Here is a 25,571-nt window from a genome sequence, read left to right on the forward strand (position 1 = left end):
CGGCTGCTGCACCCCTTAGTTCGACGATCCAACTCGTCCCAGAGGTGCTCGATAGGGTTCAAGTCTGGGCTCTGGGCAGGCCAGTCCAGCCGGCTAACCTGATTGTCACTGTACCCAGCTATGGTAGACCTCTCTACATGACAGCTGGCGTTGTCATCCTGGAAGTAACATTGGTCCGACCCATAGTACCGCCATAATGTAGGAAGCACACTGTTATCTAAAACAGTGCAATAGGCGTCTGCGTTCAGTTTACCATGCACTGGGACCAAGGGTCCCAGTCCATACCAGGAGAAACACCCCCAGACCATAACTCCACCTCCACCGAACTTTACTGGGTGTCCAAATACTTGTTAAACTGGGGGAAGATGAAGGGGGGAGGGGCATTTTTCTGGAGGCAGATGAAGGGGGGCATTAAACTGGAGTCAAATGAAGGGAGGCCCATTATAAACTTGGAGCAGATGAAGGGGACATAAAACTGGGGGCAGATGAAGGGGGGGCATTAAAATGGGGGAGATAAAAAAGGAACATTAAACTGGGGGGCAGCCTAAAGGGGACATTAAACAGTGGGGCTTGCTGGACATTAAACTGGTGGCAATTTGGAAGGGCATATTAAACTGTGGGCAACTGGAGGACATTAAACTGTGGGGGTAGATTGACGGTGACATGTCTGCCTCTAGTTGCCCCCAGTTTAATGTCTCCATCCAGATTCCCCAGCTTAATGTGCTCCTCTAGTTGACCCCAATTTCATATCCCCCTCCAGCAGCCCCCAGTTTAATGTCCACATCCAACTACCAACATGGTTTAATGTCTCCCTCCAACTGCCCCCTCTAGTCCTGTAATAGGAATCTTACCCCCCCCCCCCTTGTAAATAATAGTCCCTGCTTATAAATAATAACCACCTTATAATTATTATTGATAAGGGCGCAGATAGCCTCGAACAGGACATATTATTTATAAATGGGGGCTATTATTTCTAAGTGCAGGGGCATGGCCACTTATATTGTATGGGCCAGTAAGAAGGAATTATACTCTGTGGGGGCCATTTTAATTTGGGTGGGTCAGGTATGTTTAAGTGGTAGTGATGGAAGGGGGGGGGCACTTATGAAATCTTTGCACTGGACCCATCAATGTCTTAAAATGAAAACCAAAAACTAGAACCCAGCAGAATAGAACAAACTGGCCTCAAAACAAATACAGAATATAATTCAAACTACTTGAGACACAAAACATAAAAAATATATAATTTTATTAATAAATATCACATAAGACAATACAATACGTAAACAAACAGGGGAGACACATGGGGAAAAAGGGTAAATTTCCCCGTTAAATCGCAGAGGAGTACCATAACCCTCCCACCGGCAATCACACAGAGTATACCCCCAACTACAGAAGATAATAGAAGGATACTAAGAAAAAAGTCACAAGAATCACAAAAAGGGAATATATTCCCTAATATAGACTGAATACCTAATATTACACACCAAACATAGGTAAGAGGACTAGATATCACATGTCCACTAACCATATAGTACAATCAATAAAAATAGAAGGTGGTAAATAGGTAAAAAAGTGTACCCCAATAAGGTCACCCTTAATACATACCCGTAGGTACCGACATGTTTCCTATGATCCAAAGTAACAAATGAAGGTAGCAATAGGGGGAGCTCGGTCTGAGGCCGGTGGGACTGTAAGAAACGCCTGACGCGCGTTTCGCCCGCACTCGGCTTCGTCAAGAGGCCTCCTGACGAAGCCGAGTGCGGGCGAAACGCGCGTCAGGCGTTTCTTACAGTCCCACCGGCCTCAGACCGAGCTCCCCCTATTGCTACCTTCATTTGTTACTTTGGATCATAGGAAACATGTCGGTACCTACGGGTATGTATTAAGGGTGACCTTATTGGGGTACACTTTTTTACCTATTTACCACCTTCTATTTTTATTGATTGTACTATATGGTTAGTGGACATGTGATATCTAGTCCTCTTACCTATGTTTGGTGTGTAATATTAGGTATTCAGTCTATATTAGGGAATATATTCCCTTTTTGTGATTCTTGTGACTTTTTTCTTAGTATCCTTCTATTATCTTCTGTAGTTGGGGGTATACTCTGTGTGATTGCCGGTGGGAGGGTTATGGTACTCCTCTGCGATTTAACGGGGAAATTTACCCTTTTTCCCCATGTGTCTCCCCTGTTTGTTTACGTATTGTATTGTCTTATGTGATATTTATTAATAAAATTATATATTTTTTATGTTTTGTGTCTCAAGTAGTTTGAATGTCTTAAAATGGCCCTAATCTATCTGGAGTCCGGACTTTTTAGCTCACAATTGCTTGTAAGGAATATATTTGTAGCAAACCATCTGCTATGAAATATTAGGTTTATGAGAGTTCTCAGCTTATGTATATACTCTCATTCATTGACATCTCACAATGAAAAACTCAAACACCAAATGAAGAAGAGAAAGTTCTAAAACAATTATTAATAATGATAATAATTATATAATTGTACAGTATCTATGGTTCATCAATGTAATACTTGCATGAGATGGAGCCCACTTAATCTTATGATACCATATATGCAGCATATTCCTTATTAGGATATAATGCACATTATTCCTCTCTAAGGACATGTTACTTATGGACTATAACATATTCTGCTTATTCACAGTGTCTTGTGGCTAAGTCCGACTATTAAATTCTAGTCATCTGATGTTGTGGTGAGTGACTCATGGGTTATTGAGTCTGTGGTCTCAAGTTTCAGTGCTTTTTTCTTAGTCTTATTAATATCTTGTGTTTCTCCTTACATATTTTCCAACACTTACAATTATGGTATCCATGTTATACAATAATAACTATACCTGGCAGGGATTTTTTGCATCATAAACTGCCCCCATCGTGTGCAGGATTAAGTCATCCTCTTTCCGTTGCTGCCCCTCTGTAATCTTTCATGTCCTCGTGCATGTGTGGTTTTATATACCGCTAGAAAGCCGACAGTGTGCTGAATTCCCGGTATCTGCCCCAGTGGTGGAGATATTGGTGTTGTTTTGGACCCGATATCTCCCCACTGTCAGAAGGGCATTACTCACAGTCTGGCATCATCGCTGTGAGGAACGCCGTTCTGACATAGCCTTGTACTGTCAGAGGGGGCATTCCTTACCACCCAGTGATGACACTGGACTGTGAGGAACGTCCTACTGACAGTGGGGAGATATTGGTAACGGCACCAGTATTTCAACCACCGGGGCACATACCGGGAAAACTGAAAATTCAGCACACTGACGGCTTTCTAGCATTTTATAAAACCGCACACTCATGAGGACAAGAACGTTCCTCTTTAAGTTTATTAGCATATGACTTTTTGAAAACTTTTTATGTAAGCCTCTATGGTTATCACTAACCAGTTAGATCCTCCCAAAATTATATTCTCATCTTACCTTTTGCAATAAGGATATCTGTGTACAGTATATGAATTTTTCCTTGCATTTTGTCAATTTTACAAAGCGATTCTGCAATCATGTCCAAGTCCTTAAATATGGGGTCGCTTTGCAGGTTTTTATTGGCACTGAGTAATTGGGCCAGACCTGTACGACAATGGTCATGTAGCCAATTCACCACCTGTAACTGAGCCTCCGACTTCAAAGAGTGGATCTCCTGGACGACGTAACCTGCATCTGCTCGGAGGGCCAGCACCAGGTCACACACCGCTTCCTTTGTGATTAAAAGGATAATAAAAATTAGTTATGTCCAACAAAGACATTACAGTCAAGTCATTAATATTCTAATGATAATTAACCTCTAGACATGGAAAGTTCGGAGCGGTGTAAATGATCTATTGTTAGTGCTGGTAAATAGAAGAGTTGGGAAGATGCCAAACTTTAGTGAGTTTTTTTTACCATCTGAAAGAATGTGAAAAGGAATCTTGTAGGATTTAACCCTTAACAGCCTAAAAGGGTTGTCTTCCCAAAAAGTAATGAAAATGCACACTTTTGAACAACTGGTTCATACCTATGTGGCAGGTGTAGCATAATAGTTATACTCTGTTATGGGAAGTTCACACTACCATTATAAATGTCACTTGCTCTTATCTGTCATAAGATTCGAGTAATGTACATTAATGATGATAGGGTGATAGATGCCAATGGAGCTCCCTTCATCGGGCGCCACTTTCTAATCAATGCAAAAAATAAATGGGCGCCTCCTGTCATCAGTCAGAATGCAAATGGAGGCCACATTACACACCTTGCAGGAAACCACCAGTCAGCTAAGGGCGGGTTCACAATTGCACCCGGTCTCCGCTTCAGCCAATCCGGTGGGTTTCAATCTTCTGCCCCGAGAAACTGGACAGGGGACGGAAACCCGGCGGTCAGTTTTCAAACCCATATGCTTGAATGGGTTTGCAAAGTGACCACCCGTGTGCATCTTCTGCATCTCTGTGGTGAATGGGTTTGAAAACTGACCATCAGGTTTCTATCCTCTGTCCAGTTTCTCAGGGCGGAAGATGGAAACCCGCCAGATTGGTTGAAGTGGAGACCGGGTGCAAGTGTGAACCCGCCTGTAGCAGTACTGGGCAGTACTGACAGTGACCGACTGCTCCACCCTAAGTATGAGAAGGAGCGCTATCGGAGATCCTTTCTCCCAACCGTGGTCAGGCTGTATAATCAACATCAGGCTAAGCGAAGATCACTCCGCACAGAGAACTAAATGATCCTGAAGTCTTTCTTTTCTTCTTAGTTGCTATGACTCCTAGTATCTTTTCTATCTGCTATGAGCTTGTATGTGTTCTTTCTAGTATATATTACTCTATTATCCATGCTGCTGTAACACACTGCATTTCCCATGGTGGGACTATTAAAGGATTATTTTATCTTATAAAATATGTGATAACTGCTTGCTATACATGTATTGTATGCATATCATCTGCTTATACAACCAATATATAGCACATATTCCCATAGATTTTATACATTGGCAATGATAGGCATGCAATACAAAACATACATCAGCAATGCAACAAGAAGTACACATAAAAATTTTACCATCTTACTAAAATTTACAATAATTCACATTTAGATTGGGATTTTTTCTTTGTTTTTGAACAATGTTTACCGCAGCACAGAGTATTTTAACATACTCCACTTCAGACTATCCAATTTTACACTAGGAGAAGCTGAACAAACCTTGAGCCAATCTGAGCTTCTGAAAATTAATAAAGTTAATTTATATATGGTTTTCCTATATGACCCCACAAATTAATTCAGAATTCAAACTTTTTGATGTCAAAAATTCGAAAAATTCAAAAGAGAAAAAAATCTGCATTTCATTATCCTCCGGAATTCTTGTTCTAATAAGTTTATCCTAGTAAGGCCGTTATTTGATTAAAGGCTCTAAATCAATGTGTCGTCTTCCCCTGAGAAGGGCGATAAAAATAAAAGACAGAAATGGTGTCTTCATTATTGAGTCGCGATTCTCCGAGGAATCTGGGAAGAATAAAGTCTATTCTTAGCTATTGTAATAACGTTACCCATCTCCTCAAGCGATCATTACTCAGCCATTAAACCTACTCCAGGACCTCTTGGGTTGTGTCTTCCATATCAATGGCACTATTAATATTATGGCTGACTCTTTAATTGTCTGTTCTCAGGTTACACACACTGGAATTTTAAAGGAGAAATATGCAGATTTTTCTAATTATTTCCTAAATTGTAGAGTTTGCTTAGTAAGAGTATACCATGTTTTATCCCTAAGGTACTGCCAAGTGATCAATCATCTGTTCACCAAGGGACTCTAAGTGAAGGGACCATCAGTGCCTGCCATACTGGCGCTCATGCCAGACACCCAGAAGGATCCGTTTTTTACGAGAAGCCATGTTGAAGGATACCAACGCAAATGCAGGGAGAATATACAAACTCCTTGCAGATGTCCTCAGACTGCAAGGCAACAGTGCTAACCACTAAACCACCGTGTTGCCAAGTGAGCTGTGTTGGGTCCATATATGCAGGATAACCATAGTAGTGCTGTGCTGGGATGTGGCTTTATATAGGGTGAGAGCACACTCATAAAATCAAACATATCCTCTGTCTCCTGATGTAGTGCTTCAGATTTAAGGACCTTTGGAAGACCTCTCAAAGGTTCTGGAATGGAGCCTGCACAAATGTAAGCAGGACTGCACAAGTAGAGGCCCCTCTCCTGGTCAATCGTACAGGGCTGGTAGCTGTTTGGGCATCCATGGGCCTTACTGGAGCCTTTGTTCCCAGACAGCTGCCCATGTTATAATCTGCCATTGAACAGGATTGAATGACTCAGGCCTTGTTCACATCTGCATCGGTACTCTGTTTGGGGGGGGACCCCATGCGGACTCTCCCGAACGGATTACCGACGCAGATGTGAACCAGGCCTAACTCTGCTGCCAGCATACGTTCCTGTGCTTTCCTAAGATAAGAACCCATCAGATCTTCTTCTCAATATTTGACTGCGTATCCTGTAGAGGTTGTCACTTCCCTCACCCCGTAGTTCAGACAAAAATGATCTCCAAAAACATGGCAAGAATATGAGATGTTTTTTACCTGGACCCTAGCCACATGGCACCATAGTTTTGATCAGATGCTGATGTTGGCATCCACACATAACCTTCCTCTATGTCCTTGCCTGACCTTAATGATGTCTTGGTCACATCTAAGTTGGGTAAATATTAATAATAATATTGTAATCACAATGGCTGCTTGACTGGGCACTGCCAGCATACTTCACAGCGTGGGAACAATGAGTTTAGTGTGTCATCATCTTCAATACCATCTCTGGTGCCAGAGCAAACAATGACTTGTCTGCAAAACCAATTCTCTGTACAGAAGACTTACAGAATCAAAAAGTAGACAAGTATATTAAGAAACCTTTAAGAACGAGAACAAACTCAAGGAGGGGAAGCACCTGCAACAAAACATGGCTTGAGTACTTGTTATTCTGTTATGTGAGGTCACAAAATACCAGGACTATACAACGATACAATGATAATGCACATAATGATGGTGAATGGTGGCGTCCTGCAATCCAATGGATGTCCACCATGTTATTGATCTAATGTATCTAACATACTGTAGAAATAAAGCAACTCTGCAAATACTTTTATCAATTTTGTACCGTTTTGCGTTTTCAGCTCCTACTGAGAGAGACCTGTGTCTCTAAGGCTGGATTCACACCAATGTTCGAATTCCATTTGCAATCCAAGCAAAAGTTAGTCTACATTACAGAGCTGGTGTCTTCTTTGGTCTTTGGGGGCCTTTGAACCCCATCAGTTACTAGTTCCTAGCTGCGGCTGCTACCACTTCACACCTACATAATTATGCCTGTACCCAGTCACCCCTGGTCGTGCAGTGTGTGCTGTGTACATTCAGATACTGAGATATTTCTTCTTTCTGCTCCTTTAATACCGTATATGCATTTACCAGTGACCACAATTTCTAGTGCACAAAGTGTTCTTCAATATGTGCCTCTTTCTTCCTCTATTTTCAGCATTTTACTAGGATTGAATCCCCCTAACTACCTTAAGTGGGGCCTACGCTTGAAAAGCCATTTGCGCTGAGAACAAAATTAGTTAAATGGAACGATGAGCCGTGATTGACCTTGACAAGTGTATAGGTATAAGATGACGCCGGGGAGTGCGAGTGCCGACATGTCATTTACAGGCTTTTATATTAATGCAGATGCATCGCTGCGTCTTGTTTTCTTAGCTTTTAAAGGCAAAACAGACTGAGATTGCCTCCTTGTAGGAACTGGTTCTGGCTGTGTGGTCACTTCAATGGCTCTCTCCCTCTTGTAGAGATAATTAGAAGATGGTCTTATGTAACGGGAAGAAAAAGCGCATTCACATTTACAAAGACTGCAGCCTTTTATAAGATGGCCTGATCCTGCACACTGCTGTTCAGCTGTCCCTAACTCTTACTAACATACATTTGTAAGGACAGTATGTCTGAAGAATCAGACTACGCGAGGATTGTTCATGGTCTGTTACTGTGGTGACACATGGATCTGCATAGGAGCTGTATACACACAACCCTCCTGCAGTGATGTATTCTGTTCTCTAATGTGTCAGTCTACATAAAACAGTCAGATATCGTTTAGTAATGACTATTTGCAATTTTTTTCATTTTTAATTTTAGATACTTTTGAAAAATAAAAATAGATTTTTTAAAAATAAGATATTCCCATTAAATACAATTTTGACTACATGCAATTTTCACTAGGGGAGGGCTTATGGGTGATCTGAGGTTCCTCCTCCAGCAGGGGAGATTGACAATTGCCTTGGACAATTGCAGCAGTTGCATACCCTAAAGCCCAGTTAAAGAGGACCTTTCATCAGATCGGGCACAGGCAGTTCTATATACTGCTAGAAAGCTGACAGTGCGCTGAATTCAGCGCACTGTCGGCTTTCCCGATCTGTGCCCGGGGTAAAGCGCTATCGGTCCCGGTACCGTAGCTCTTTACAGTCAGAAGGGCGTTTCTGACACTTAGCCAGGGACGTCCTTCTGCCCAGCAGCGCCTATCACGCTGTAGAGTGTGAGCGGGGAGGAATGCCCGCTTTACCCCGGGCACAGATCGGGAAAGCCGACAGTGCGCTTTCCAGCAGTATATAAAACTGACTGTGCCCAATCTGATGAAAGGTCCTCTTTAACATCTCCGTATGGGTTTCTGTTCGGGGAGTCCGTTTGGAGACCCCCCCCAATGGAAACCTAATCCATATAAAAAAGCAATTACCTTAGGAAACCTGCGGACCCCACAGACTATAATGGGGTCCGTGTGGTCTCGGCTCAGTTTCTGCACAAAAAATGCGGAGAGGAGAACAGAACAACCTGAACGCAGATGTGAACCGGGCCTCAGGTCAGCTCTGGGAAACATTTTTCTGGATCTCGTACCAGACATCTCACTGTAGAATCCTACAGTCAGACCTGGATATGGCTGATAACAGGGAACAGTAGACTGGACTGGAGAGAAGATTTAGACTTGGTTCTTGTAATATATTACTTTCAGTCTCTGTTTGTTTATGGCTATGCACTGCAAACAATGTCTCAATGGAGGGCTCTTATCTCGTAGATAGAACACAATAAGCAAATTTCCTCCCAGTCCTGTTTTTTGATTCATGTATCTACTCTGCCCAGCCCATGGTGAGAAGATGCCAAGTCTGTACTGCTCAGATGCAGCATGAGAACATCACAGTACGTGAAGGGCTCTCAGCGATAACAAAAATAATCATTTACCTTGAGAATGCCATTGTTTCTGGTTCCCATAGCTAAACTGGCTGGACATTAACATTTATAATCTTATTATTAACACCGGGAACGGTTGAGCACTTGCCATTGAGCTCCTACCGACTGTCAATTAATCACATCAGTTCTTAATATAGCCTGGTGGTAATGATGTAGACAATGAAACGCATGAGGAACAAGGTAGAGTGCCAATAACTGAGAGTACCTGAGTAGAATTTGCAGAATTTGCAAGGACAGGGTAGGGCTGATATAGTTCCAGGCATATACAATAAAAGGCAGGAACATTCTTGCCAACATTTATATTTTTATTATATCTAAAATGAAATAAACTGCAATGTTGGTATTGATTTAAAATGTCCTTTCTTTTTGTACAAATAGCTACCATTCTGGCCAGGGGATTAGCAAGTAGAGTACAAGATGCATGACCAGACTACATATAGGATTTATAGTCTGTAACCATAGTGACACATGTGTGTAGCTGTATGGACAAGATATTTGGCAATTAAGGCTTAACCTTGGCTCTCATTCACACCTATGCTTGCTATTGCCTTGTGCATACTCGCTCCGTACTGTCACTATTTTGCTTGCTTTCTTATCCTTGACCTTTGGCTTTCCTCACTGACTATTCTCTGGACTCCGATTTGGCACTGCATCGCTCGAGTGTTACTGACCCTTGGCTAGCTGACCTCCCTTTGTTGTTGTCCGTCTTGTCTGTGTTTTGTGTCTCACCTATACAGGAAGGGACCGTCTTCATGGTTGCCGCCTATTACGTAGGATAGGGCCGGCAATAGGAAGGGTCAGTGGGGGGCTCCAGCTTAGGGCTCACTGTCTCTTGTGTCCCGTCCCAGGGTTCAAACATTTACTGGGGAATTGCGGTCCTAGCAATTCCCTTACAGTTTCACAAACAAAATTGTGTGAACCAATCACCGTTTATTGTAGAGTACACTCTACAATAAACATATTCTATATAATCCTGTTGATGCTTCTGAGTGAGAGAGAAAATTTGAGAAAGTGATGGAGAACTGTCCTATATAATCCTGTTGATACTCCTGACCGAGAGAGAGAATAAGAGAGTTATTAAGCAGATTCTCCTCTACTTTCTTAGCACAGTGTATGGGAGACATCATAGCAGCTAGTTTTTACCCAACAGCTCTGAGATAACTGAGAACTAGAGAGAAATTGGAAAACCAAAAAAAAAAAAAAAAGCATAATAGACAAAAAAGAAAGACAATGAAAATGGAGGGGCGACTTGTTCCACCAACCATATGCAGTACCCAGTTTTCATGATAAGAGGCAGTACCAATAGTTGGATTCCTACCAATTAGACAGGTGTCCCATATTATGTAGAAACCTGATACCTTGATATTACCAAAACACACCTTTATCTGTATATATAAAAGGGGTTTTGAAGATCTACATCAGAAAAATGGAGCCCTGGATGCTCTGAAGATCCATAAGAAAATGAATTTGCACAATCTTTGCACTTAAAACTGAATTGGTATAAAAAGGTTAAGATTCACTTTGGGGTAAGTTATAACGTTACCTTCTGCTGGTTCAGTGTCATGTACAATAGCCCCTTTCCGCACAGCGCCTCCACGCTGCCAGGTTCTTCCTTCAGAACATTTTTTAAATCATATATGGCTGTTTTCTTCTGTCCCAGCTGCCCGTAACATCTGGCTCTGGCCAGTAAAGATTCCCTGGCGTGTCCCCCTGAAACAGAATAAAAAAAGACATGAATACGTTACGAGATGTAATCTTTTTTTACCCCTGACATTACACGCAGCTATGAATGCAATGTGCTTTACTGGGTCAGACAGATGTGAAAGCCATTTACTCCATGTTCTCCAGACCACCTGCACCAGATGCTACGAGGAGCAGCAATATCTTATACTTAATACTAAGATCATTCAGCGTATATTCTGCTTGTTTGTATCGTAATGATGAATAATATGTACTATAAGATTGTAGACAGTCATGAGAATAACAAAGTCTACCCTCTTAGAATTCTATGGTTTTATGTATCAGGATGAAGAAGAAAAATCTGGTCCTTAAAAGTTCTTAAAATTCGGTGAATACAATCTCAGATGTACAAGATCACAAGCCAGATTCCGCAGTGTCAGTCTTATTTGGCAAAAATGAAGTCACAATCAAAAAGCCACGTGGGGAAAAAAGGCTGTGGCTTTGACGGACCAAAACTCACTAACCCCTTGTTCACATCTGCATTGGTATTCCGTTCTGAGGAATCCGCATGAGGACCCCCCCTTCCCGAACGGAATATCAAACGCAATTGCAAGTGCTGTGCAGTAAAAGCACACGGACCCCATAGACTATAATGGGGTCCGTGTGCTTGCCGCGCGCTGCTCGCACGGAACATGCAAACAGGAAAGTAGATTGTGAACTACATTCCTGTCCGCATGTTCTGTGTGGAGATCTGAAGGCAAGCACACAGACCCCTTTATTGTCTATGTGTGCTTTTCCTGTACAGCGCTTGCAATTGCATTTGGTTTTCCGTTCTGGGGGTCCCCATGCGGACTTCCAAGGACGGAATACCAACACAGATGTGAACGAGGCCTTAGTCACTGACTAAAGTCATATGGATTGCTTAGATGTAATAAACCTCACTTGAAACACTTACTATAGGTTCACACCTATGCCTGGGTTTCTGTTCTTTGGGTCCACTTGGAGACCTGAAGAACTGAAACCTAATCCGCTTAACAAGACTATAACGTGGTCCACTGGGTTTCCATCCGAAAAATGTGGACAGAAAAGTCCTGCGCATTTTCTAAGGTGATTCTGGGACAAAAACTCTGAAAACAGAAGAGGCGCAGGTGTGAACCTAGCCTTAAAGGGCCTCTATCAGCAAAATTATGCTGTATGAGCCCCACATATGCATGAATAGCCTTTATAAAGGCTATTCAGGCACCGCTAATCTTATTTTAAACCCCCCCATTTTCAAATAAAACTGTAAAAACATATGTAAATTATACTTATCGTTATAGTACCTCCGGAGCGCTACTGCGCACGCTCCGGATTTGAACCAATCCCGCAGGAAGAAGAGGACGATGAAGGCGGGAAAGAGCCAGGACCGGAGGGCGTCGCCGAAAGAAGAAGAAAGAAGAGGAAGGCGTGCCAGAAGATGACGTCGGATCGTGCATCACCGCCCAGCATGCACGATAAGTATAATCTACATATATGTTTATGGTTTTATTTTAAAACGGGGGGGGGGGGGGGAGCTTTAAAATAAGATTAGCGGTGTCTGAATAGCCTTTTTAAAGGCTATTCATGCATATGTGTGGCCCATACAGCATAATTTTGCTGATAGAGCCCCTTTAACCATTTGGAGTGGTGGGGTCATTAATTCATGCATGTATTAGAGCAAATCCCTCCCTAAATACCCGCATTATTAGGAATATACTATCTTGATATGAAACGATTAGGGAAAGACTAATAACCCGACCAGTCTCTAGTATGATGATGCGTATACTCACAAGTATGTAAACTGAATTGTACAGGCAGAAGCGTTGTTATTGCAAGGGAGACAATGACTGTAGCAGTGAGCGTGGTACTGTAGTGTTGTCCTATTTAATATTCTGTATTACAGTATGTTATGCCTGTCAGTATAATACTGATAGGCATCATATTAGGCCCTGCCTCTGGAATGACCTAATAGGTGTAGTAAGATGACAAATTTGGGGGCATTCTTAGGACCCTGGCTTCAATGGCATCCTACAAGCAGATTTCAGGGGGAAATGGGCACTGGGGTGTCAGTCACTCTGTGAAGATGCTAACGTACTGAACTAAAAAAAAAATCTTGACATACAGTTTCAATGTTTTGTGTTAAAGTGGTTTATGAATTTTCATACTGATGACCTATCCATTAGTATTTTAGCTGTCAAGTAGCCTCCAGGTGGATGGAGGGCACCTGCGATGAAATAATAGAAGAGGCGCTGCAGTTCAGCGGACTCATAGCTATGCAGTGAGAGGGCTGCTGTACTGCTTTTATTACTTGCAGCTTCTGGCACGCGGAAGCTGCTAGAAAGATGATATGTGTGCGGTCTGTGTGCCATACCCTGACAGGTCTCATATTGATGACCTATTCTATGAAAAAACCCTTTAAGGGATTAAAGGAAAGGATATTAAAATACATTTCTCTGCCAATCCTACCCCCAACCATGTAACCTCCACATAAAGCTGTTTCTCCCTTGCCACATAGCAGCACATTCCCTCCATCTCCATTGATGCTAAAGCTAAGGCTTAAGGGTAAGTTACATAATAACAAAACTTCATTAATTATTGTTACATTAATTTTCCCTGGCTTTGATGATCTGCTACATGTGTGAAAAGCCATCTGCAATATGAAAATGACCCCTTTGAAGTTTTGCGGTAGCGTGCCAATTGAGGTTAATAAGAATGGTTTTCACCTGCTGTTTGATCATCTATTATTTCATATATTCAGGCTCCTTATGTATAAAGAACATGTTTCTACCAAAAAAAAAAAAATCTCCGGTAAATACAAGTCCTCGAGTCCTCCAATCAGACATTTCTGAAGTTTATCTGGTTCTTGGAAAGCCTGGTGACAGTCACTAGTACAGCAGTGTTTATTAACTGTAATTCGCTATATGTGAGCCTAGTAAAAAGTGGTGTGAATTGTGGTGAAGGTGATCTCACCAGTGACTGTATTTGTAAGTTGTCATCTTCCTTTGGCATCTCAGCTGTGTCACATGACCAGCAATACAGAATCTATAAAGTCAGTTTCTCTAGTCATTCCTATGAGAACCTCAATGTGAGTCTCAGCAATGAACAGAGTAACTGAGTAACTTGGGCAGACAAACTAATAATATGCACCAGAATTCTGCCTTAATTTGCACCAAAAAAACCTGTTGCACATGCTATACATCTCATTTTCTATGTGTATCGGTGTGTGCACCTTGTACTGCATGTGGGCATGGCTTGTTGAACAGAACAAACCAGATTTATTGCTTTACAACTCCTTGTCACTTTTAGATCACTCAGGCACAACAGGAGGGAAGTTTTACCTGGAATTTAATTCTGACTTTAAAAACCTGGAAGATACTCAGCTTTGCCAGATGAGGAAAAGGGGAGGAGGGGGCAAAAAGCATGTCTAAGCACATGCCAGGAACTTCATAGTAGAAAAGACTGTGAATTGCACGAGAACTTTGTCACACCTTTGTGTTGACCATCTTTATTCTTCAAGCTACATGGAAACAAAAGGACTAGAGATAAGAGAGTAGTACTCGATCGAGTAGGTGTTCGATCGAATACTACGGTATTCGAAACACTCGTACTCAATCGAGTACTACTAGCTGTTTGAAGTTAAGATTCGATGCAGAACCAGTGTTGATTGGCAGAATGCTATACACTGCCAATCAACGCTGGTTCTTCTCTTACCTTTAGAAGTCTTCTCCCTGCGCAGTGTCCTGCGTCCTCTTCCGGCTCTGCATTCACTCTGCCAGGCATCGGGCCTGGGCAGAGCAGACTGCGCATGTCCGCTTGTAGTGCGGGCATGCGCAGTCGGCTCTGCCCAGGCCCGATGCCTAGCAGAGTGAATTCAAGGCTGGAAGAGGACTCAGGGATGCTGCGCAGGGAGAAGAATCAAGCCCAACCCTCACTCATGGAAATGCATGAAAAAAAAGGAATCCAGCTCCACTCCGATTCCATAAAATATAACTTTTATTGCATCAACTAAAAATCCATAAAGGATGCAAGTATTTGTTCATGTCACAGTAGGTCCATGACAATAAAGGGAAAAGCTGACGCGTTTCGAGGTAGAGAAAAGGACCTCTTAGTCTACGTACCTCTTAGTGGCTACGATTCAGCGCTTTCGTGTGGTATATACCCTTTTCTTGTGCGCATATCATCATCTACTTTTGTTTCATCTTCCCCACTTGGGGAGCGGGTGTTCCGGATAGCGGCAGCAGAGGCAGTTGGATTTCCCTCTACCTGCTGACCCGAGTCATTATTGTCTATCTGCATCTAACATACAGAGCTTGAAAAAGGCCTAGAGGCCGAAAACGTTCGCTCCATCACGCTCTACCAATAAAAACACGTTTATTTGGTGGCCCATAACTGTGTGAAGCTCTCTCCTTTACATATCGTATACGGGGTGGGACCCTAGCTTCTAACACTGGGACCTCAACTGTATCCCTGCGAAATTTCACTCAATTTGCAGTCTGAATGAAAAATTAGTCCTGAATAAAAAATGAGTGCAAGACTGAGTGACATCATATGTTAGGGAGGTTCGTATGTTTCAATAGGGATAATGCTTAATATGCTAAACTGTAAGCCAGAAATAATGTAATAAGTGCTGTACAGTTAGACTAGAGTTTAATAGTATGACTGACTGATTTTCAAACAGGTTTAGACACTTTGGAAAATCTGATGCAACTTTTGGCTAAAAGTTAGAGGGTTTTGGTTTATCTCCCTCACCGGGTCAATTGGAGAGTCAATATTTGTGTCACGGTTATGTAGATGCCGAACAACCGTGGTACTGAAACGGAAAACAGGGTAGGTAAGCTGTCCCTAGTGCTACAATGGCTGACTAGGCCCTGCCTGAGGGTGTTGGTCACTGTTCCTGAGCTAAGCTCAGCCCCGACAATTACTGGCTCTCTAAACGTGAAGACTTACAGACAGGTAAGATGAGAGCTGAAAGAGGCTAGGGACTGGAAAACTAGAGGTGGTCACCCCTAGAGAAAGGATAAGTGCAGCAAAAAACAGTACTAACTAGGATGGGACGTGCTGGAGAACTAACAGGCACAGCACAACCACTAAACACACAACACAGATTGAGGAAAGGAAATGTGGAGTAGTGAGGAAAGGGTATCACAGGACAGGGGCAAAACAAACCTGGAACCCAAAACAGAAACTCACTTATACCAAACAGTGTCAGGCAGCCAGAAATGCAGGACAGGGGTTGAGTAGGAATGTTTGAGGGTAAAACAGATTCACACAGAACACAACTCACACCACTTCCAATTCAGCTCTAGAAACCTTACAACTCCAACTAAATGCTCCTTCTAGACTGGGCCAAGAATCCTAGCTGGTAACCACAAACACCAGCGAGGACTGAAACCAGCAGTCAGCCTTATACAGACCCCGGAAAGACCTGATATGTTGACGACAATTACACACACCTGAAGCTCACATCCACCGAGACACAAAGCAAGCTCAAGTAGACACTAAGGCAGATACCCAACCACTATCCCAACAGATCACTGGCGAAGAGAATCGACTAAAGAACCGCAGGACACCGGCTCGAATCCCCAGAAGAACACCACCAAAAACACAACCACAGTCACAACCATTTTATATATCTCAGATCCTGACAATTTGTCACATGACACTGATGAGGACCAAAAGTGAGTGGATAACAACAGGAGGACAAATCCCAACACCACAGTGTCCTAAGTCCTCAATCTCGCCAGATGATTTTTATCATTTGGTTTGGGAGTGTCCGCTACTCCAGAATTTTTTGGATAGAAGTTGTCCTCTTTCTCCAATCATGTTGGTGCCTTTTACACCCGATATCTGCTTAAGTGATCAGTTTCTCTGCAGCGCCTCTACAGGAGAAAAGAAGCATTACATAGCTGTCTTTAAATTGAAAATGCTACCCATATAAAAAAAAAAAAAAAATTGGAGAAGTCTTGTGTAGTTTATACCTTTATTAAAGGCTAACTTAAATATGCTTGCCTTCAGACATTGTGTTATATTAGCCTGATGAAGGGACCATTCTAGTAGTTCCCGAAAGCTCACAATATGTCATCATTTTTTTAAGTTAGGCATTAATAAAGGTATCAACTACAGAAGACTTCTCCAAAATGTTATTATTTCATATCCACTGGCTAACACGGTACGAAGATATTTTTCCTTCTACAATGCTACCCATGTAATACAGAGACATGCTGAGTCCTATAGGATGAGAGGAGCTCTTTCTAGTCGCTCACTGCTTTGATAAGGGTCATAAGTTGGGCTCCTGAAAACTAGTAATACCTTAATAGGGTATATGAAAATGGGTTTATAATGTTTTATGTCCCCTTACTATACCTCTATATTTTTTTACAGCAAATAAATCTTATTTTACCTGAAGCAATAATAGCAAATGACAGGTAGGCAATGGCTTCCTTCAGATACATGTCCCCTTGCTTGATTTGCAAAATCGCCATAGCCTTAGAGTGACAATGATTCTGCATCAATTTACGGTCCTCTTCCTTAAATATGTCCATGATGGGAAGGAGGCAGGAAGTGTCACCCAACTGGATAACTTTCTTTATGAGCTGGAAACACACAAGTAGAGATTATTTTATAAAGACATTACACAAAGAAGAGATTTTCCCTTTATTCTATATAAGTTCTTAAGTCGCCTTTGCTGTCAGGTGTTTAACAATCGTATTCCCTTCTGTTTGTTGATATACCAATATGAGGGGATGTTTAGCTCTCACAAACTCATCATCCTACTTTCCGATAATCCTGAATGGTTTATGCATTTACTCATATAGGGGGACCATGAATCTATGGTCTACTGTATCTGTAACTAGAAATAAAGACTGCCACCTGCTGGTCATTGTTAGGATTACAGGTATGGTAATATGAAGACCCATTGGAAGCAAACCGCAGATATCTAATATTAGCACAATCATCAGGGGCGTCTCTATAATAGGAGTCGCATGCAGGCAGTACCTGAGGGGGAAGCAATAAGGAGACTCCTTTATTATAAATGGTACATGTTAAGTATGTACTAGATTTGCATTGGGGTGCAGGATATTGGGGTTACTCCTCAGCTGGATTTTAGTACCATAAAGAAGCCAATTATCAGTGAATGATTAGAATTATAGATTACCTTTATACAGTCCTATGAAAAAGTTTGGGCACCCCTATTAATCTTAATCATTTTTAGTTCTAAATATTTTGGTGTTTGCAACAGCCATTTCAGTTTGATATATCTAATAACTGATGGACACAGTAATATTTCAGGATTGAAATGAGGTTTATTGTACTAACAGAAAATGCGCAATATGCATTAAACCAAAATTTGACCGGTGCAAAAGTATGGGCACCCTTATCATTTTATTGATTTGAATACTCCTAACTACTTTTTACTGACTTACTGAAGCACAAAATTGGTTTTGTAACCTCAGTGAGCTTTGAACTTCATAGCCAGGTGTATCCAATCATGAGAAAAGGTATTTAAGGTGGCCAATTGCAAGTTGTTCTACTATTTGAATCTCCTCTGAAGAGTGGCATCATGGGCTACTCAAAACAACTCTCAAATGATCTGAAAACAAAGATTGTTCAACATAGTTGTTCAGCGGAAGGATACAAAAAGCTGTCTCAGAGATTTAACCTGTCAGTTTCCACTGTGAGGAACATAGTAAGGAAATGGAAGACCACAGGGACAGTTCTTGTTAAGCCCAGAAGTGGCAGGCCAAGAAAAATATCAGAAAGGCAGAGAAGAAGAATGGTGAGAACAGTCAAGGACAATCCACAGACCACCTCCAAAGAGCTGCAGCATCATCTTGCTGCAGATGGTGTCACTGTGCATCGGTCAACTATACAGCGCACTTTGCACAAATAGAAGCTGTATGGGAGAGTGATGAGAAAGAAGCCGTTTCTGCACGTACGCCACAAATAGAGTTGCCTGAGGTATGAAAAAGCACATTTGGACAAGGCAGCTTCATTTTGGAAACAAAAATTGAGTTGTTTGGTTATAAAAAAAGGCGTTATGCATGGCGTCCAAAAAGAAACAGCATTCCAAGAAAAACACATGCTACCCACTGTAAAATTTGGTGGAGGTTCCATCATGCTTTGGGGCTGTGTGGCCAATGCCGGCATCGGGAATCTTGTTAAATTTGAGGGTCGCATGGATTCCACTCAGTATCAGCAGATTCTTGAGAATAATGTTCAAGAATCAGTGACGAAGTTGAAGTTACGCCGGGGATGGATATTTCAGCAAGACAATGATCCAAAACACCGCTCCAAATCCTCAGGCATTCATGCAGAGGAACAATTACAATGTTCTGGAATGGCCATCCCAGTCCCCAAACCTGAATATCATTGAACATCTGTGGGATGATGTGAAGCGGGCTGTCCATGCTCGGCGACCATCTAACTTAACTGAACTTGAATTGTTTGTCCAAAATACCTTTATCCAGGATCCAGGAACTGATTAAAAGCTACAGGAAGCGACTAGAGGCTGTTATCTTTGCAAAAGGAGGATGTACTAAATATTAATGTCACTTTTCTGTTGAGGTGCCCATACTTTTGCACCGGTCAAATTTTGGTTTAATGCATATTGCGCATTTTCTATTAGTACAATAAACCTCATTTCAATCCTGAAATATTACTGTGTCCATCAGTTATTAGATATATCAAACTGAAATGGCTGTTGCAAATACCAAAATATTTAGAACTAAAAATGATTAAGATTAATAGGGGTGCCCAAACTTTTTCATAGGACTGTATCTATGGATAGCTTTAAGGGGTTATCCACTGTCTAATATTGATGGCATATCCATTAATAGTAGATGTGCAGGGACGACTGGGTCAATGGGACGGCGGAGCAGTACCTAAAGCCGCTGCTACATTCTGTACAATAAGTGAGCAGCTTGTAAACAATACAAACAGCTGATCTGCGTTGGTACAAGCTGTTGTACCCATGCTACAATGTATATCTGAACTCAAAGACTACAAAGCACCTCATCAATCTTATTGCTGCCACCACTAGGAGGCGCTCTACACATGACATGTGCCTGCATAGCTGCTGCTTACAGATTGCCACCTAGTGGTCACAACAGTAAGTTGGGATGTTTATTTTTGGAGGAAGCAGAGGAGAGGTCTGTATTAAATCACACACTATGTTATCATGTATGCTAAAAAAAATACTGCACTGCACAACCCGCAACTACATGGACACATTGAGGCCCAGGCTATATGGACATCTATATGACAAGTAGCGGTAGTCCAAAGAAATACCTTGAGTTACTTGCATGAAATCCTGTGGACTGCAGTGTTAAAGTCAAACAGGGCTAAAAGTGAATGTAAGTCAGGGCTAAAGGTGATTTATAGTACAGCACTCTACTGCCATCTGCTGGGCAAAGGCACATACAACAAGCACCCAAGAAGCAGTACATCTGAAGCAACTCTCCGGCTTGTGTAGGACTGCAATGGCTTTTGCAGTGCTGGTTTCTATCATGACATGGCGAAGGGTCATAAGGTAAAGGTACACTCCAGGAGTCTTATGCCTAGAGATAAACCGGGCATAAACAGGGCAGCATGACACCTCCTCAGGTCCTACACTAGAAATAACACAATAGGGGTCCAACTCCAGAAATCCAAAATGACACAGAATAAGGTTTTGCTACTTTTTCAGTTTAGTTCCAATTTTTTTTTCTAATATTTTCCATTGTATGTTACTTATTCCACTTTTCGAAAAATGGATGGGAGGGTGGACAAGGCTAGCTGGTCAAGCTTCAGATGTATGAAAGTCACAAAAATGGCCACAATCTCACTCCAGTAGTTAGGCTTTAAGGGGTTATCCATAAACTAGGACCTCAATTTTAGATCAGCAGGGGTCCAACTACCGGACCCCTGCAGATCAGCTGTCTCCTCATGCCAGTGCTTACCTGCCATACTTTTAAAAGTGAATACAGCACAGGTTATCACATTCAAGTCTATAGGACCACTATGGAAAACATTGTATTACCCTAAAGTCCATCATCACAGCAAAAAATCAGAATGGGGTGTAATTAGACAAAACTGCATCTGTTCCATTTTCATACAGGTTTTGCTTTTACAGAGTTCACTCTATGGTAGAAATGACAAGTTCCATATAGCTTTATGGTCAGCACAATCACAGCGATACCAGATTTATATTCATATGGCTGTATTGTTATCAAGCCAATACAACTGTATTAAAGTCTATAGGAAAATCACTCCATAACTATGAATGCCTGCTCTCAGCTGTCATAGGAACAGGGTGACCCCTGCCGATCTCACCTTGTGGAAGTGTCAAAGAGAGACATTAGCTCCAGGTCTCTGTGCAGCTATAGCACCCGCTCTGCTACTCAGCGGGCTCTATATTTAAAGTGCCAACATCCACCATACTATTACGCCTGTCAGCTAGGAGTTAAAGAGGACCTTTCACCACCTCCAAATCTTTACATCCTACAATAGACTCCTCTCCACTGATTCCTGGGTAGTTGAATTTTTCTCTAGCCCCCACCGTTCCTGGACAATCAGTGCAGTTAGTTTTGGTGCCTGATATGCTAATTAGACTCTCTCTTTTATATTAGAAACTAAACAGATATAAACAAAAGACTTTGTTTCCGTCGTGTATTAACTTCAATGGGAAACCATTTTTCCATCTTTCTAATGGAGAAGAGTACCAGAAAACAAAGTGCAGCTGAACAGTGCAGAGGGAAGGGGTATCACAGTTTGACTAAACTCCCTGGGGGACGAAATACCTTGTCCTAGCTTTGCTTGGCACTTAAAACTTTGTGCTGATGTGTCAAATACTTCTTTGTCTTAGGTTTTCTGTCCTTACATTCCGTATACTTTTTCTAATATACAATCAAATATATTTGTCAAGTCCCGTTAATGGTGAAGTAAACCATAAGAATCAAGTTGACCACCCAAAAATGCATTAGTGTCTTGCTGTAGACTACTATAGCGATATCTTAGCTAGCAACTTCCATTGTGGTACAGCATGGAATGGCAAAGCCGCATGCAACTTGTGACCATAAATGACACAGCTTTGGTGCGGTTGTTTTATGTTTCCTGATGCAATACAACCATGCATTGAATAGATGTATGTGCCATATGCTGCTCCACCATAGTTGCCTTCTATGTCATGAGTGGTTCAATGGACTAGAACAATGCTGACACCTGGTGGTAGAAAATGGAATTGCATGCATTACCTGATTTCCATCATAAATGAAACCTTTTTTGAATTGCAGCAAAGCCAATCTGGCAAGGACCGGAGATCTTTGAGAACTGCTGCTGAGGGCCAAGGAAAGCATCTTGTGAGCTTCTTCAGTCCTATCCATTTGGTAGAGGGCATCCGTGCACAGAATCCGGCACACATCATCGGTGGGATCGAGCATCATCAGGAGTGTGGCCAGCTGGTGCACCCCCGAAACATCGCTGGAGGATAAGAGGGAAAATATCAAAATGGTCAAATTACTTAACCGGCTTAATACTTAACAGTATTTTATATAAGATCCTGTACAGCCTCACTGCTCCTTGAAGTATCAAACTATGAGACTGAAACTAAAGACTATGTCATGTCTAACATCCGTCAACTGTAGTCTGGTCTGTTGTTCCCTGTTATCAGCCATTTCAGACTGTAGTGTACTTCAAAAGAATTCCCTAATAACCTATAGCTCCTGCCACTTAAGAATTCTAGTCCATCTTGGGATAGTTCTGTGATCCAGAAATGAAATCTAAGCTGCCAGATGCAGGAATCCATACCAGTCATAGCGGAATCTGGATAAACATATAGCTGGGATGATTTAGGAAGACCTGCACTCGCAGGGGGTTGGACCCGATGGCCCTTGAGGTCCCTTCCAACTCTACCAAAAAGTAAAAGTAAAAAGTAAAGTCAGGGGGCGTTCACACTTTCTCCCCTGTCCACCCTTTGGGTTTACGTCCTAATGCTTGGAAAAATGCAGGACTTTGTGTCTGTGCAAAAAAAACCTGTTTCACCGCAGAGAGGCTGCATATGGACACCGGAGGTTTGCTTTGTCTGTAGGTAGCCTGTCCGCAGTGACAAGATGAGACCAGGAAGTAGAGACCAGCAGGGACCTGGTTACCATCAGAACAGGAGCATCAGGGAATTGGTGAGGTATGGCATTGCTTCTTTTTTTTTTTTTTTTGCAAAAAACCTGCTTTTTTGTTGCTGACTTTGCTGCAGTTTTTTGAGCCAAAGCCAGGAACCGACAGTACAGAAGGGAAGAATATAAGAGCTTCCTATATATATTCCATTCTATTTGTATCCACTCCTGTGCCTTGTTTAAAAGACACAGAAAAACCTACAAAAAAGCTTTTCTGAAATGTGGGGCCTCAGCCTAAATTCATATTTTGCCATAAAGTTATCTTACCAAAAAATTCCTTCAAAAATGGGACCCTCTGCAAAATCTCTAACAAGCCCACCACATACCACCATACTACTTACTGTTACTGTCATTTATATTGGGATTTTCATATGTACCGCGGCCTAGTGCAACTACTACTGACCCTCCTATAGATAATCCTCTGATTTATGTAACATAAGGGTCAGTTCACATGTGAACCGTCCGCGCGGGTTTTGACACAGAGAGAGACGCGTCGAGCTGCGTCTCTCTCTGGTCAAAACCCGCCTGCCGCGACCCTCGCGGTTGTGGCTTTCCCCTCCTATGTCAGCTCAAATGAATGAGCCGACACAGGAGGGTGCTGCCGCTAGGCGGAAGCCGCGGTCCAGCGCGCCGCGGTTTCCGCCAGAAGATAGGACATGTCGCTTCTTTTCTCCGATTGCAGCAGCTCGCCGCTAGTGGAAAAAAGAAGCCCGACAGTCTGCATAGACCACCATTGTAAAGTGGCGGATTTTGAACCGAAATCCGCTGTAAAATCCGCCCCTTTGCCCACGTGTGAACGAGCCCTAAGAGTATGTATATTATAGCTTGGCATTACCATTCTTGAGATGAATCATCATCGCGTTCTGCAGTATTTTTGTTTGGCTCTCCATGTTCATTGGTATTAGAAGACTTCTTGTGCAGCATCTTCTCACCTTCTTCCTGTAAGACCTTATAAAGAAGGCCTCTTTGGTTCCAGGGCACATAGGTTTTAATTGTCAATAAGGTTTCATCTAATTTGAGCTTGGAAGCAGTAACATAGTCCAGGGCAGTCAGATAGGAGCTTCCACTTATCATTCGGATTAGTCCCCTTCCGCAGAGCGCTCGCACACAACTAGAAGGATGTGGCGACTCATCTTCTATAATCTTTTGAAAGTCCCTCAGGGCTTGTTGATGTTCATTACTGTGGAAGTGACAGAAGCCCCTTAAGACATATAAGGTGTTTTGATAAGTCTTTTTCTCGGAATTGATCAGCTGGTTGCAAATATCCAGACAGGTCCGGAAATCTCCAGAAAGAAGTTTGCAGTCTGCTAGACGCACATTCATCTCCCTTCTACTTTCTGTTGAACATTGGATTAAGAACTCCAGGGCCTGAATGATTGGTAAGAGCAGCTCAGTACCAGTGTCTGACCGTAGCTCCGGCCGAGCTCTTATAGCTTCTCGGAAGTCTCCAAATTCCATTTCGATGCAATTCTTGGACCGCTCCATCACCCTAGCTATGTCAGCACCTGAGAAGATGTCCATAAACCGTTTCCTGGCATGGCTAGGACTTACCCTAAAGGCTTCTGCTAAGTCCTGAACCATTTCTTTGGTACGGCAGCCTAAAGAATAGTAGGCCGCAGCCCGGTCGACCAGCAACCAGGAAATCTTCTCCTCCTTAAGTTTAGTTTCCAATGACAAGGCCTCAATGGCCCTGGAATATACAGCTATACACTCTTCAAACTTACATTCCTCAAATAGATGGGCAGCTTGGGTTTTACATATTTGGAGGTCATCAGGAGCCAAGGCTGCTAGAAAGCTATAACAGTCATGAAGCAATACGTTCATGTTGTCTTCCTTGTTATTATTCTCGTAAGAGGAGATATAGCTATGGAAGGCATTGATGATTTGGGGCAGGTGGTCTCTTTGCTTAGTACATATGTATTGCCTTGCTTCTTCCTTGTACTTTGTAAATACTTGGACGTAGTCAACCACCCCATTTTTGGAATGAGTTTGAGACAGGATCCAAGCAAGACCTCTGGTCAAAAGAAGTTCTAAAGAGTGCTGTGGGTATATATTGAGTAAAGAGTTACATCTAGTTACTACATCTTCATAGCGTCCACTTTTAAGGAAGGTGCCCATTTTGAATAAGGAAGAGGCAAAGTTGTTTGGATATAACGTAGAAAGAAAGACTGCTGCTATTCCTGGGTTAAGCGAGACAATGGCCATGCCATCACATTTGATTTTTGGTATGTCGCTTTCTGCAAGACACCATTTCTCCAGAGTTGTAATAACAGAATGGTACTGTCCATCCTCCAGAGATTTCACTCTTTGTAAGGCGATGGGAGCGTTACAGCTAAAAGCTGCCATATAGAATGCTGATGCCAAGACGTGTTCATCACTCAGAAGATGCTGGTAGGCTTCACGGCACAACCGATTGGGGACGTCTTGACCGGACATCTTTATTTCTCGGAAGCTACACAGATGTCTTGGA

The 25,571-nt window shown here is 42.3% G+C and overlaps 1 protein-coding gene across 1 annotated transcript in view; it reads right to left on the minus strand.

Moving 5' to 3' along the window:
- The window catches only part of TTC34 (tetratricopeptide repeat domain 34), a 49,031-nt gene extending 23,972 nt beyond the window's left edge, over positions 1–25,059 (minus strand). The window contains exons 1-5 of the mRNA XM_075279931.1: positions 23,937–25,059; positions 22,187–22,412; positions 17,356–17,548; positions 10,801–10,967; positions 3,435–3,708 (exon numbers count right to left, since the gene is read on the minus strand). Of these exons, the coding sequence (XP_075136032.1) occupies positions 3,435–3,708; positions 10,801–10,967; positions 17,356–17,548; positions 22,187–22,412; positions 23,937–24,925 (1,849 nt within the window). The 5' untranslated portion in view covers positions 24,926–25,059. The remainder of the gene's footprint in view (positions 1–3,434; positions 3,709–10,800; positions 10,968–17,355; positions 17,549–22,186; positions 22,413–23,936) is intronic.
- Between the last annotated feature and the right edge of the window lie 512 nt (positions 25,060–25,571).

Source organism: Leptodactylus fuscus, chromosome 6, assembly GCF_031893055.1.
Source record: "Leptodactylus fuscus isolate aLepFus1 chromosome 6, aLepFus1.hap2, whole genome shotgun sequence".
Lineage (NCBI taxonomy): Eukaryota > Metazoa > Chordata > Amphibia > Anura > Leptodactylidae > Leptodactylus > Leptodactylus fuscus.